Below are 15595 nucleotides of genomic sequence, written 5' to 3'. Positions count from 1 at the left end.
GGAAAGAGGGTTCGATCCCTGGTCAGGGAACCGAGACCCCACATGCTGCGGAGCAACTGAGCCCTCGCATTCTGGAGCCCAAGGGACACAACTACAGAAGCCCATGTGCTGCAAAGCAAGATTCCTCACGATGCAACGGAGATCCCGTGTGGTGCAACTAAGACCTGAAGGATTCTCCAGCCTACCCTCTTATCGTACAGATGGGGAAACTGTGGCTTGAACTGGGGTTGGTGGGTCACATGATCTGTAAGCAGAGGAGGAGTAACAGAAATCCTCAAGTGGCCAAGACCTGCCACCTCCGGCCCCCCGACCCTGCACGGTGTAATCCCCGCTCCGGGGGTCCCAGGTGACGCCGACGCAGCTCTGAACTCCAGCTGCCCAAGGGGGAGGAGATGGAGCCAAAGCACAGAGAGTTCCTGCAGGTACAGCGAGTTGCCTCGAAAGGGCATTTGCCCTGCTCAACCTTGAAGACTCTGGCTCCTCTACCCTGAGTTCTTCCTACCTCCCAGCCACCCTGACACCCCTGGGCACGTCACTGCCTTCCTGGCGTGGCCTCAGCGCCCCCTGGTGGCCATCCAAGGCCCAAGCTGCAGAGTCGGCCCATCGCCAAGCCCAGCTCATGTGTGGCTTTTTGCCCAACTGAATTCCAGAGCAGGGTCCCACCCTGGATGCTGCAGCCCAAACCCTTCTCCCGGGGAGCAGATGATTCCACCCACTGAGGCCCATACCAGCTTTGTCCCCAGGGTGCCCCAGTTCTAAGAGTTCCATTTACCAAAATCCCTCTATGGCACAGAGTATCTGATTGTTCATGTATGGATGTGAAAGTTGGACTCTGAAGAAGGCTGAGCGCCGAAGAATTGATGCTTTTGAACTGTGGTGTTGGAGAAGACTCTTGAGAGTCCCTTGGACTGCAAGGAGATCCAACCAGTCCATTCTGAAGGAGATCAGCCCTGGGATTTCTTTGGAAGGAATGATACTAAAGCTGAAACGCCAGTACTTTGGCCACCTCAGGCAAAGAGCTGACTCACTGGAAAAGACTCATGCTGGGAGGGATTGGGGGCAAGAGGAGAAGGGGACGACAGAGGATGAGATGGCTGGATGGCATCACTGACTCGATGGACGTGAGTCTCGGTGAACTCCAGGAGTTGGTGATGGACAGGGAGGCCTGGCGTGCTGCGATTCATGGGGTCGCAAAGAGTCGGACACGACTGAGTGACTGATCTGATCTGATCTGATTGTTATGTAGCATTGATTCTGAGTTTCCCTGTTTGGCCCATGGGTCAGCAGGGAGTTGTAGCTTTTCGTTGTCAGTGCCAGCCTGGGAAGGGTCTGTCCTCCTCCTCCACTGATAGCTACAGGGCAGGTGAGAAACCTGGATTTGGAGCAGGCCTGCCAGGAGGACGCTGATGCTGACGGCCTGAGATCTAAGGACCCACCTGCTCTGAACCCATGTCCCTCCTCTGACTCCGTCAGGGTTCAGGTGGAAACAGCCAGCCAGAGAGGGTAAGGGATCTGTAACAGGTATTTGAGCTTAGGTGACTGCTGTCTGTTCTTTAGTTCCCCAGTCGTGTCCAGCTCTTTATGACCCTCCCCCGTGCCGCCCCCCATGGTAACCCCCCAGGCTCCCCTGCCCATGTAATTTTCCAGGCAAGAATATCGGCATAGGTCGCCATTTGCTACTCCAGGGGATCTTTTTGAACCAGGGATTGAATCTCCGTCTCCTGCACTGGTAGGTGAGTTCTTTACCACTGTGCCACCTGGAAAGTGCTAGGTGACTTGTAGGGGTTACTTAATGTAAGCTGTCTCTGGAGGGCTATATCCTTGAGTCTGATGCTGGAGCTTGAAGCCCCAGGCCAGGCTTTCGGGACAGAGGCATCTGAGGCAGCCGGGAGCAAGAAGGTGCCGGAATCCACAGGCACAAGCCCATGCAAAACTAAGTAATCTTAGTTCCCTGAGATGGTGTACCAAGAAGGGCACATAGCTTCTGTGGTATCGCCAAAAATGTATCAATTCATAAATCACGGGAAAGACTGAGAACATGTCACAGACCAGCTTTGAACGAGACATTATAGTGAAGTGTAACGTGGCATCCTGGATCCTGATACAGAAAAGACATTACTGGGAAAACTAGAAATTTGAATAAAGCTCGTATTTAGTAGGGAGCATTGTACGAAGCTTTTTAATATAACTGCACTTTAAAGTCTTTTTGGCTGCACTGGGTCCTCGCTGCTGTGTGGGCTCTTCCCTAGGTGTGGCAAGCAGGGGCCACTCGATGCTTGGGCTTCTCTGTTGCAGGGCATAGGCTCTAGGGTTCCTGGGATCAGTAGTTGCGGCTCCTGGGCTTAGTTGCTACTCAGCATGTGGAACCTTCCGGAACCAGGGATCAAACCCGCGCTTCCGCCACTGGCGAGCAGACTCTTTACCACTGAACCACCAGGGAAGCCCCTGTGCCGTTTTGATTCCTGGTTTTGATCCTTGTACTGTGGCTCAGTAAGATAAAAACATGAGGGAGCCGGGTGAAAGGTAAATGAGAACAGAGTTTAAAATAATTTTACAGGTTCAAAAGGAAGTTCAGTGGGAAGTCTGCTTCCCTCCTGTCCTTCAACTACCCAGGCTGCTTCCCCACAGGGATCAATGTTAGCAGTTTCTGATGTCTCCTTCTAGAGTAACCTGTGTCTGCCCCAACTGTCTCCAGCCCATCTGCCGCATTTGCCATCTTGACCTCTGACTCGCATATGCTTCAAATGCCTGGTGACCCATGGCTGCTTTCTCAACATCAAGAGTGGGAAAAATATTTTTTCCAGCCCTAAGAGGTTCCCTGAGGGTCCCAGCAGATCCCAACCCCATCTAGCCCCCAGCCATGCTCCACAGCGCCCAGGGTGCTACTCGGGGTTGGAAGGGGCCCAGCTTTGAGCACGCCTCACCTCCTCCCGCTTGCGCCCCAAAGGAGGCCCAGGGCTGCCAGGCAGTGGAGCGGGGGCAGGGGTGGGAGGAAGGAGGAAGCACAGGCAAGTGTGGCCCTTCCTGCCCACAGTGGTTGTCATGATGACCCCAGGTTAAGAGTAGTCCAAGGGCATCCACCCAGGGCCCAGAAGAACTAGGCACAAGTAAAACTTCAACAGTCTTTTATTATCAAACTCAGGCAGCTTTAAACGCAGCTGGGTTAACCCTTTAAACCCAGCTTACAGCAAAACCGTGTCATCTGGGGATGCAGGTGCACACCTAATAAAGGCTGTTTCTTAAAAAAGAGGATTAAAAATATATATACACATCTGCGTATCTTTTTAAAAAAGCAAAATTCACCAGTGTCTCAGAAAAGAAAAATCTTCTAAAGTGATTTCAGTCAACCCCCGCCCCTCTAAATCAAAAAACAGCATTGGCAATCTCTGGTGGCTCAAAAACTCCAACTCAGGATGTACCTAGGAAGCAAGCATTTCTTTCCTCTTAAAATGCTTTCTGCTTCATGTTCAACCTCCATTAGCTTACTCCTTAGAAAAACCTGAAGAACTACGGTATAAATAAGACCAAATTTGCTTTTCCCAGCTTCTATTCACTGAAAGTTCACACCAAGGATGGTTCCTTAGCAATTTTCACGTCTACTACAGGCAGGAAATCGATCCCTAATTTCTGGAAACTGGCAAAACATCCTTAGTCTTTCTGAGGGCTCCATGAAAGACCACAGATCAGACTGAAATGCCAGGGTAGGCAAAGGGGGCCTTTCCAAATAAAAACAGTGAGCATCCCCAAATCTAAAGTCTAACCTATCAGGTAAAAACCAGCAGCAGCTGGCTGTAACAGAAGGGGCTTCTCTCCCTGCTCTAACCATGAAGGTGCTACCACAGGGGAGAGTCAGTCCTCGACCTCAGGTCCCTTCCGGGCAGCCTGAGCCACAGCTGCTGTGGTCGTCTCGAGCTGAATAAAGCCGCCACTCCCAGCCTGGCTCATGGCTGCTCCACTTGAAACATGTTCCCTCGTGCAGGGTGCTTGAGAATCACAAGGGAGATTTTCTTCTTACTTTGACTTCATAAACGACCAATACTTCTATTTCACAGCTTCTAGAAAACTGCTCAGAGACCCCAATCCCCAGGGTCAATGTCACCCCCAGGATCCAGGTCACAAGGTCACAGGTCCTTCCAGTTGATGGGCTCTTTGCCGGACTTCTGCAGCAGCTCGTTGGTTTTAGAGAAATGCCTGCATCCGAAGAAGCCCCTGTACACCGACAGCGGTGAGGGGTGCGCAGTCTGCAGCACGTGGTGCCGCTTCTGAAAGAGGGGGAGACGGGTGGTGAGACCACGGGGGCATATTTGGAGTTTTTAACCAAACCACTCTGGCATTTGCCCTTTCCATCAGCTCTGCCGCGCCGCTGTGCCAGCTCTAAATTCGCAGCGTCCGCACACATCTGTGCGTGCGTTCATCCTCCAATGGCTGGTAGAGCCACTACCCGGGGAGGAGGCTCCAAGAAAGCAAAAGACCCCTCCCTCTCCACCTTCTGCTGGGCACTGTGTGGGATGCGTGGGTGCCTGTGTCCTCCTATGACCCAGCAGTCCCACTGCTGAGACCACCTCTGGTAAGGGACTCAGCGATGCACGCATCTCCACAAAGATGCAGAGACGAGCAGGGACACTGCCGCTCGGCTCCTAGCTGGTGAAACCTGCTATAAACCCAGTGCTACGTGTGCAGAAGATAACAGTTCTGACAACGCAACACCGCATAGCTACCAGAACGAGGTCAAGCTATACATGCTGATATAAGGAGCCCTCAAAATCTGTCACAAGTGGAAAGACACAAGAAAGGATAAATGCATTAAATTAAAAAAAAAAAAAATCTTCTGGGGGTGGGGAACAGACACTAATTGGGAGCAGACCCAAGACACTAATTATAGTAGTTCCTTTAGGGGAAGGAGTAGAAGGCATTTCCTTTCCATCCTGTACCTTCCTCTGCTGTTTCAATCATCTCACCACAAAAATGGAATCCTTAAAATTTATTAAAATGTCACCTGTAGCTAACTGAGTGGGAAGATCCTGGACCATTTTTGTTTTCTTCCTAATTCTTTCCTGTATTTAACTAAAAATCACCCAACAAGTCGTTTCTGCCTCAGATGGTAAAGAATCCTCCAGCAGTGGAGGAGATCCCCGGTCGATCCCTGGGTTGGGAAGACCCCCTGGAGGAGGGCGGTAGAACGGCAACCCACTCCAGTATCCTTGCCTGGAGAATCCACAGACAGAGGACCATGGCGGGCTATAGTTCATGGGGTCACAGGGAGTCAGACACGACTAAGCAACTAACACAACACCCTGCGAATAACTATCTTTCAAGACACGGCTGCTTTCAAGGAGCCTGGTCCAGGAGGGGCTGCTGGGGAGGCCGGGCAGTCTGGACCCAGGTGCTGGCCCTGCCGTTCAGCAGTGGGGCACCCTCCAGAGAGTCGCTGACAGTCCCTAGGCCACTGGTCACCTGTGGCCTGAGAGTAACAGCAGTGCCAGCTTGGTTAAGATCCCATGAAGAACAAAGAAGGGTCTTGTGCACAGAGCATCAGGAAGGTATGCAGGCCAGGTACTCAGCACAGGATGCGGCAGGCAGGGCAGGTCCCTGTGTGCACTCTGAAGGGCAAGTCAGCAGCCAGCCTGGGGCACACAAAGACCTTCACGTGCTGGACAAAGGCAGGCAGGGGAGTGGGGCGCCCACGAGAAACCCAGGTGGTTCAGGGGTCTGGAGTTCAGAGGCTGAGAGGCAGGCCGAGGCCACCCCCAGACCCCAGCTGGTGACCCCAGTCAAGGCCTTCCAGGGAGAAGGCGTCTGAGCACTCTGGGCAAGATGAGATGAGGCTGCCCTGAGGCTAAGATGGGCAGGTGGGGAGGGGCCGAGAGAAGAAAGGCTGTGAATGGTTGGTGTATCTGTGGCGGGGAGGGGGAGGGGGGGTGCGGGAAGGGGTGGGAGAAGGGGAAAGAGGGCAGTCTAGAACATGTGTGATTATTTACTTTCAAACTAAACCATATTTAAACCATATTTAATACTACAGATTACAGATATACTGAGTAAGGGCGCTTCTGACCACAAACCTCCCTAAGACACAGACTGGAAATGACTCCCATACACATTTTGTTACCTAGATAAGCAAGCAGACCTTACTGAGCAGTCAGTTCATTTATGCCGGGTTTTATTCCTACTATTCTCTCTTCAAAAGAAAAACATCTGAAAATATCCTGCTCATTCACAAAGAACCTTTAGAGAGAAAATTAAGACGGAACTCCACTTCAGAGAAAATGGAGAGGATAAATGACATGCGAGTCCAGTCTCTGGACCTGAACTCGATGGCTGGCTTGGTACCCTCGCCCGCAGGACCACCCAGGTCTGAGCGGGATGCTCAGATCAGAGTCAGAAGCTCCACTCACAAGTGAGCGGGCAAGTGACCTCGCCTCTCTGAGCCTGGAACAAAGGGGAGTCCGTGTATCCCCCGTGCCTCGCCCTGGACATAGCCTTTGTTAAGATTAGGTGAGTCTCTGCTTAAGAAGTACTGGACTTGCTCCGACAGCGGGCGGGGCTTCAGCATGTTTGCACATCTCTAACCAGCATCCACTGCCAGGCCGCCTTGATTTCTCCTTCACTTATTGAAGTGTCTACACTATAATTTCTCCACCCAGATTCATTGCCCAATTCAGTGCCTCCAGCAGCCCAAGCTAAGCACCCCTCCTTGCTGCCCGCCTGCATGCCTCCCCCCGTCACAGCCCCACAACCACCAGTCTCCAGTCTCCTTCAAACCAGCTTTACCTGCAGTCCGTGACAGGCATCCCAGAGAAATGCCAGGGCTCAGCCCAGAGGAGTGGCAGGATTGGGTGGTTTTAGGACTAGGTTAAAGGGCATGAGGGAAAGGATTGGAGGATGACTTCTGGGTGGGCTTTTTTTGGTCAAGACACACGTGGGGATTTGACTAGGGCTCGAATCCCAGGCCCCCTGCAGTGGAAGCATGGGATCTTAACTTTTTAGGATGACTTCTGGTTTTTCATCGCAGTAACTGGGTATGCATGGGTGCTTTGGTAAATTAAGTGGAGAAGGAAGGAAGAAACTGGGAGAGGATGCGGGGAGGGCAGAGAATGACAAGCTGAGTTAGTGGTGTCAGGAACTGGCAACCAGAGCACTGACGGTGTTTTCACAGGGAAGTTAAATTTGCGCTGAAGTGGGACTCTTCGTGTTTTCTATATACCCTCAAACTTGCTGAAAGCAAGACACGTACCTGACTCATCCTTTACTTCACTGTCTGTTACATGAATGGAACCCGAGGACCTGTGTAGTTTTCCATGTATATGGCAAGTTTATGCCAGTGTTATCAACTGCATCTAAGCAGAAGCGGGCCAGCTGCTTTCCTCATTACACAACTAATCATTTTATCTAAGGTCTGTTCAGTTTTCCTTCTTGCTTTTTTTTTTGGCCTCACCATGGGACATGTGGGATCTTAGTTCCCCAATCAGGGATGGAACCCGGGCCCCCTGCATTGCGAGCAAGAGGTCTTAACCACTGGACTGCCAGCAAAGTCCCTGAGTTCTCTTCAATTTTTGATGGGAAACCTAATACTATCATAGTCGTAAGGAAAAATAAGCTTCATTTTAAGAAATGGATTTTCTAGGACCACATAACTGAAATTCTTAGAATTCTCTAGCCTGGTTTAAACTATTAAAAAGACAAAAACCCCACACAACATACCCTATCAATGGCACTGCCCTTCTTCTGAGCATAAGAGCCCCAGAGCAAGAAGACAAGGCCGTGGGCGTTCTGATTGAGCCACGACACGACGGCGTCGGTGAACTGCTCCCAACCTCTCTCTTTATGAGAGTTGGCCTGATGCGCCCGGACCGTGAGGACAGCGTTGAGCAGCAGAACACCTGTGAACACACAGCAAAAAAGCGGTTTCCAGGGAGGCTGAAACATGGGACCTAAAACACGGCACAAACGACCATGTCCAAGAAACAAACACAGACTCACAGATAACAGAGAACAGACGTGCGGATGCTAAGGGGAGGGATAAACTGGAAGTCTGGGTTATTATTATTTTATTATATTATATTATATATATATTATATTTTATTATATTATATTAATAACTATTATACACATGATGGGCAAGCAACACGGTCCTGTGCAGCACAGGAGACTCTGTATCAGTATCTTGTGATAAACCAAAATGAAAAAGAATATGAGAAAGAATCTGTATAATGGAAGCATGTTGCTATACAGCAGAAATAACACAACATTGTAAAATCAACTATATATCAATAAAATAAAAAAATAAAAAAAAGAGGCTGAAATGAGTCAGCCCAAAAACCCAATAATGAGCTCAGTGCATGACAAAACCAGGTAGCATCAGGGCAGGATCAGTAGGTGCCTCTGGGCGAGATTTATTTTCACCTCTACACTTTCAACATCTTCTGAGTATGCAATCATACATTATATCCATCATGGGAAAGAACTGTTAAAAAATATATATATACATATATATCCTAAGTGACATGAAATAACCTCAGATTTTAACACAAGGAAGACAAGACATTTTGCTGAAACAATAATCTCACTGCAAGAAAACAGAGAGTAAATATTCTTTCCTTTTCCTGGGTATAGTTTATTTGTTCAGAAAGAGAAAAAGTCTTGTAAATAGGTATTAAACACATAACACAAGCCATGTATTGACATGAGAAAACTGAGGCTGCCTTCTGCATGGTCCAAGTGGGTAAATGTGAAGGATGGATGCCAAGGAACCAATTTCTCTTTCACATTACAAATAAAACATGAGAAACACTGGCTGTAGGATGAGACACATTTCTTGACTTAAACTTAGCCATTTCACCAGAGCTCTCTAGTTCCACACGGATATCTTTTCAAAATATAAGCCGGCCAGACAGAAAAGAGAAGACTCTTGAAATCCACGCAAAACACATCTAGCAGTGGTTAGCTTACCTTGTTTGGCCCATCCGGATAAATCTCCATGACCAGGATGAACAAAACCATCTATGTCTGTAGACAGCTCTTTATAAATGTTTTCCAAACTGAAAACAAGTCAAAAGAAAAACAAAAACCCCACAATCTTAAGTACCATTCTGAAAGTTTAGGACCCGCCAGCACACACGCAAATTACGGCCTGCAAAGCCAGCCCTCGGGGCTGCCCTCCCTTCTTTCCAACAGGCACGCCTGCCGAACCCCTTTACTTCGGTCACTACTAGTGCTTAGGGAAGAGAACTTTGGAAAACCCAGCAAAGTAGCCCAGGACTTACCACCACCCTCAAGCGATGGTTTTAAAGTTTATATCTTTAATAAGTTTAGTATATTTACAAATGATACATGAAATCCTCCAAAGCAGGGGTTCTTGACCAGAGGTGATTTCTGCACTCCGGGGGACTTCTGGAAATGTCTGAAGACACTTTCTATCATCACAAGTAGGGGGCAGTACTGCTGGCCAGGGGTGCTGCTGAGTCCCTACAGGGCAGGCCCAGCCTGCACAGCAAAGACCCAGCCCCAAATGTCAGCAGTGCCGAGATGAGAAACCCCGCTGCAAAGGCGAGTGGAGGTCCCACACACAGGCGCACCTGCGGCCTGCAACGCACGCATCTGAAAGCAGTCACGACTGGAGCCACCAGCACAGCCTGCCTACCTGGGCGGGGGCGGCACGGGTCTCTGAACACTGAAGCAGAGCCCATGAGCTTGATTGGGTCCGTGATATGGATCCTGTCCCAAGATGACGACCTTCACCTGTGAACACCAGACGGCGAGGATCACACGGCGCAGTACCAGCAGTGCGAACGGACACCTGGCTGCTGCTAACTTACAACGGTACACTGCGAGGGCAAGGGCAGTCCCCCGCCCGATCCCACTCAGGGTCCCCGGAAGGGAGGAGGGGGACCTGGCACTGTGGCTTTGCATTACCAAGTTCTCCTTCCCTCAGTCACCTGCTGCAACGCCCCTTCCCTTCTCCGCCCCGAATGTGTGAAACAACCGGGGATCAACTTTGCTTCCATTCCCTTCGTTTTTCAAATTACAAAAGGAGTTACGCCCGTGTCACAGGATGACCATCCAGAAACAGACCAAGTGGTCACTTCCACCCCATCTTGATCCAACTGTTTATAATCACCCATCTAATGAGGGCCACTGGACTCCACTCTACAGTCTTTGTGTTTCTCATGTGATACGTTGTGATCCTCCTTTAAGTCAATGGAGCTCAATCACTAACGAGCAGTCAGTTGGTTTCCCAATTTTTTCCCTTACAAAAGACAATGAGGTAAACATCCTACTATATGCATCTTTACATACTGTTGCTGTTTTTGGCCATGCCGTGTGGCATGCAGATCTTATTAACAGTTCCCTGACCAGGGATGGAACCTGTGCCCTCTGTATTGGAAGTGAGGAGTCCTAACCACAGGATGCCAGGAAAGTCCCACTGTTGCTTTTATTTCTATGGAACAGATTCAGAAGAGTGGAGTTGCTGGTCAGAGGATGTGTATTTAAAATTTTCAGACATATGCCAGATAGCTTTTCGACAAATTAAAAGAAATTCCCATCCCCCACCAGCTGCATTATGAAAGTGCCTGTTCCCCTGGACAGGTACACCGAGGAAATACTGTGGGTTTGATTCCAGATCTTCTCATTAAGTGAATATGGCAATAAAACAAGTCATGTAAATGTTCTGGTTCCCGAACTGTCCAACTGCATGAGGTCAAAAAAAAAGCATAGTTCGTATTACTTTATGGCTAAAAAATGCTAACCATCATTTGACAGTGAAAGCTTGCAACAAAACTTCAATTTATAAAAACCGCAGTTATCTGTGAAGTGCAATAAAACGAGGTCTGCCTGTGTCCTCTTAAAGGGATGGCCCCAGAGGAGACTGAGGTCATTGTCAAGGTCGGTGTTAACATACTACTAGGCCTTTTGATGGATGCCCACCCACCTCTCTTCATACCCACACTTCTCTCAAGTTCCTTCTTAAAATCTTCTTCCACAGCTGAAGTACACTTTATCCGAGAGTCCAGACTGGACCGGCCGCTTTCATGGACCTCTCTGTCCCCCTGGTTGGAACCTACGTAGGCCCTGGCATATTCTTGAAGAAACCCATCCAGCAGCAAAGCTTTCCCGTTCTGGTCCTAGATAAGGGCCTCGGCAGAGCCAGGTAACATCCCAGCCCTCCAAATGCTCACGGGCAAAGAAACCCCCCGGCCATTGATTCTAAGAAGTTTCATGCTCTTTTCTTCTTTCTTTACAGTATTACTCGCTGATATTCAAAACAGCACATACTTCGAACAAGGGGCAATCCAGCACTGAATTTAATAGGACTTAAGGGTTTTTTTTAAACTCTATAAACAAGGAGATATATTCAAAGTACTTGCTCTAAAATGAAAATTAAGAAGTTTGCTGAGTTTTAGGAGTGGCAACCTTATCATGATGGCTTCCTCAACAATTTCACTTCTCTTTAAGACACTTAAGTCATGGGATTCCCACTCTCAGCTTATAAAATCAGTAAGGAGAAAGGAGAACAAAAAATAGAACACCTCCAGCGCAAGCAGATACTGAAGGTTTAGAGGAAATCCACATCACAAAGGTAGTAGGGGACAGGCTTCCTTCCGGGAGGTGCCAGAGACGAATCTAGTTGGTTTTCAAAACACAAAAGTGAGGAGAGAGTCACCAACTGGTCCAGCTCCAAACCAGGAGAATGGGAGGTGGAGGTGAGGCTGGAAAGCAGGTGTGTCTGTATTCAGGCTCAGCTGTCAACTTGCCTTGAACTATGCAAACGCATCATCAAGCTTCTGAACAGGAGTCGGAGGCGACCAGAGCTCCCAATGAGCAGCCATTGTACACAACGAACTGAAGCAGAGAGATGTCTTTAACAGATACGTTCAGGCCAGAAGTCAGCTATAAGGCAGTGTGGTCACACAGAAAGAACACTGAGCTACCAGTCAAGGTGGAGTTGCTGGGAATCAGTTGAAAGACACTTAACTGCTTCCTGCCTCAGTCTTCCCACCACAATAATACCTCGCATGGGCATGGGGCCCATTTCAGAATTAAAAATAAAAAAACAGAAGTCCTAGCACATGCACATATGCACAAACTTCTCTTTTTTTGTTGCATAAATGGCACACAGTCAAAGACAGCCTGCCAAACCTCACAATTTCAGTGTTATTTCTAAATTATGAATAGTGGTTTAACGCCACTGCCCCTAATTAAGAAATGCCATTTGAATCCTCCCGTTTTAGTAATTTTAGTACAAATTCATCCACAACCTGTACTTACATCTCTTATGTCACACATTTGGGTCCATGTGAAGACTTGGTGAGGGGGAGGGTAAACAGTGTAATGTTTTCTTTCTTCTGCAACAAATCCCATAAGCTGATGGAAAGATAAACTAGGTTTACAAACCAAATTCTCACAGGAAAGCCTAAGAATTCAATAAGAAAGTTTCAATTGGAAGAACTATTACCTAAACCTTTTCCAAGTCTTATACCCAAATTCTGCTGGGAAAATCCGAAACAGTCCCCGCACCCCACCGACCTTTCAATTCCCTCGGGCTTTCTTTGGGCTGGGTCCAAGCTGATTGGCTCTGCGGCCCTGATTTCCGGCGGGTGCAAACCGCTCCCTCTTTTTTTTTTTTTTAAACCCAGATTTTAGTCTGTGGAGTTTGTGATTTCACTTCGCCACTCTCCTTGAGAGCAGACTAAGTAACTAAACGGGTTAGTAGAAGCCGTGATAGTTATCACAACATCGTAGGGCAACCACACTCCAATTTAAAAAAAAAAACCCAGCGCAGTCAAAAATAAATAAAAATAAATGTTAAAATATCAAAATAGGAGTGACTTAAAAAATTTTTTTTAATTATTTTAAAAGAAGCTATGATATCTCACAGCCTTTTAAAAACCTTAAACTGCAGATTGAAAACACCTTGACTGTATTTTACCCCCTGAGCATGAAAAGAACGTCGAAGGAGGGAAAGGAGGAACCACGAAAGCAATCTCGTACAACCGTAGGCTTGGCCCGCTCTATGCACAAGATGCCCGCAGCCTCCAAGTTTACCTTTATGAAGTATGGCTTCCCAAACTCCCCGCTGAGGTGCTTCTTCCAACTCTCACCAAAACCCACCGGCACGTTACGCGCCGCGAGTCTGAGCAGCGCGGCCGCCTTGTTCCTCTGGATGCGGATCAACTGCTCCGGGCTCAGCGGCGAAGAGGGCGGCGTGCCGGGCTCCTCCGGCCCGGCCCGGGGCTTCTTGGCGGGGCTGGCCTGTAGGTAGTCCCCGCAGAGGCGGCTCAGCAGCTGCAGCGGGCCTCTCCCGGACACCCGCAGCTTCCGCCCCCAACCCAACGGCCCCGGGCAAAGGACCCCCATTCGTGGGGGTTTTTAGCCCCGGGGACCCAAGGCTGATCCCGGTCAGGCACTAGCAGGCCGCGGCGCCCATTTTCGAGTTTGGTACCACAACAACACGGGAGCAGAAGGGTTTGCGAGGAAGACTCGCGGCGCCTCGCGAGGGGTTAGCTGGGAATGGGACTCGGGACGCCGACGCCCCGCCCCCTCGCGCCCCGCCACTGGCGCCCCACGCTGTCTTTTCGCGGCAAAAACCTTCCCCGCCGGGGCCCACCCCTTCCCTCCTCTGATTGGAGGGCGGGCCGGCCCCCTCGCCTCTGATTGGCGGCGTGGGCCCCGAGGCTCGCCCCCATTGGCTGGCCTCTCAGCATGGCCGCCGATGGGGCGCTAAGGCGGCTGTTTTGAACACGTGGAGGCGGCCCCCGTTCACCCAGTCAGATGCACATTCCCGCAACCCCCTCGGTCCGGGTCCCTCTCGCGGGGTCCGCCGCCCTCCTCACCCCCCTCACCCTTTTCGGCCTCCCTGAACTCTGGCCCCACGAGAGGTCCCCCCACTCCCAACCGCTCCTCACCGCCACATCCCCGCTCTGAGCTACGGCGGCCACGCCCCGGGCCCCCGGGTCGGCCGGCTCGGGGCTGCAGGCATTTCGCTTCCTGGCGGGGTTCGGGGAGAAGAAGGAGTAGAGCGTCTTCTGGCCGATCATCCCGAAGCCGAGGAAGAAGCCAACGCGCGCCAACCGGAGTCCCGCGAGTTTGGCGCCAGCCGAGGTGGTCAACAGTTGGCGCCAAGCGGCCCGCGCATGCTCCAAATGGGATTCTGGGCGGGGGGCGGTGGAGGCCCCAACGCGCATGTGTGGGAGGGGCTGCAAAGCGAGAACCCTGGGGCCTAGTGGGGCTTCAAATTGTGTTTGAAAAGGGCGGAGTTCCTTAGGTCGGTTCGCTTAGCTATTTGATTCTTTTATTCACTATTCTCAGCCATCGTCCCTCTGCCTTGGGCAAGTCTCTCCACCTTTCAGCCAGTAAAAAGAACTTAAAGTCCCGCGCCATAAGGTTGCAATGGGAGTGAAATTAGCATTCAAATTAACTATACCTCAATTTTTTATTTTAATGGTTTAAAAGAAAGTCACGGAACATCCCCAGTTTGTCCCTCCTGTGGTCTTTACACCTTGCGGGCGCTGTCCCCCTGCCTGGAAAACTTTTAAGTCTCTACTCGACACGCGTCCTCTGAAGGGTCTTCCCCTGCCCCACTTTCTAGCCTGACACTATTTATAGCTTCATCCAAAATAATCTTATTTAGGGACTTCCATGGTGGTCCAGTGGTTAGGCCTCTGTGCTTCCACTGCAGGGGGTACAGGTTCGATCCCTCATCAGGGAAGTAGGATTCCACATGGTGCACGCCCCCCCACCCCGAATGATCTTATTCTCTCCTTGCTTATTTCTGTCTCCAGCCGTTTTAAATTATTTTTAAAAATAACATAAAAGCCACTTTGAAAAACAATTTGGCCATTTTGTGTAAAGTAACACATACACTCGTCTGTCCTTAGGATTTCCCAGCCAAGAATACTGCAGTGGGTTACCTTCTCCAGCGGATCTTCCCCACCCAGGAATCGAACCCGCGTATTTTATGTCTCCTGCATTGGCAGGCGGGTTATTTACCATCTAGCGCCACCTGGGAAGCCCATTTAACACATAGACTTAACATGTGCCCCTTCAATCCCATTTCTATTAACCTGAGTGAAATTAGAATAGCTTGTACATGAATATAGTGACTATATCTGGATTTTCCCCAAACTGGAAACAACCCAAATGCCCTCAAGTGGCAAGTGGGTAACGGAACTGTTGAGAGAAAATAAAAACCGGCGATAATGAAAGTTGACGTTTGTTTGGAGAACAGAAGCATCGTCTCACACATCCTCTCATTATTTAATCCTCATGGCATGGGTTTTGTAGTTCCCACTGTGCAGAGGAGGCAATTAAAGCCCAGAGATGTTAAAGGATTTGTAGGAACCACACAGCTTCAGTGGAGGAGACAAGAGGAAGTTACAAGGGTCTGATTGCAGAATTCGTACTCCTACCTATGACAATATGCTGGTGGCCCAGCTCCCTGTCGGGACACCAAATTAATCCCCAGGGAGAGATGCCATCAACCAGCAGCTCCCAAACGACTGGTGATCCCGCACAACTGCGGAACAAGTAACGACCCTGCACCACCGTGGTGCTTGCAACGCGCCCGGAGGGCCAACAGGTGGCGCCCGAACACCGCCCA

The 15595-nt window shown here is 49.8% G+C and overlaps 1 protein-coding gene across 1 annotated transcript; it reads right to left on the bottom strand.

Moving 5' to 3' along the window:
- Window positions 1–3108: 3108 nt before the first annotated feature.
- On the bottom strand, window positions 3109–14164 carry UNG (uracil DNA glycosylase). The gene is made up of 7 exons (XM_006044841.4): window positions 13902–14164; window positions 13042–13248; window positions 12265–12360; window positions 9638–9735; window positions 8947–9035; window positions 7699–7877; window positions 3109–4262 (listed from the first exon to the last, which is right to left on the bottom strand). The coding sequence occupies exons 1-7, from the start codon at window positions 14031–14033 to the stop codon at window positions 4122–4124; spliced, it is 942 nt and encodes a 313-aa protein (XP_006044903.1). The 5' UTR covers window positions 14034–14164; the 3' UTR covers window positions 3109–4121.
- Between the last annotated feature and the right edge of the window lie 1431 nt (window positions 14165–15595).

The sequence above is a fragment of the Bubalus bubalis genome, chromosome 17 (genome assembly GCF_019923935.1).
Source record: "Bubalus bubalis isolate 160015118507 breed Murrah chromosome 17, NDDB_SH_1, whole genome shotgun sequence".
NCBI classification, from domain to species: Eukaryota; Metazoa; Chordata; class Mammalia; order Artiodactyla; family Bovidae; genus Bubalus; species Bubalus bubalis.
Note: the sequence above shows the minus strand (reverse complement) of the source record. Positions and strands in the feature narration are given on the sequence as shown.

Coding starts and splice junctions, on each gene's coding strand:
- UNG (XM_006044841.4), bottom strand. CDS start 14,033: ATGATCGGCCAGAAGACGCTCTACTCCTTCTTCTCCCCGAACCCCGCC. Junction 9,736..12,264: donor AAATGTGTGACATAAGAGAT/GTAAGTACAGGT, acceptor TGGTGTTCACAG/GTGAAGGTCGTCATCTTGGG. Junction 4,263..7,698: donor AGGGCAGTGCCATTGATAGG/GTATGTTGTGTG, acceptor CCCCTCTTTCAG/AAGCGGCACCACGTGCTGCA.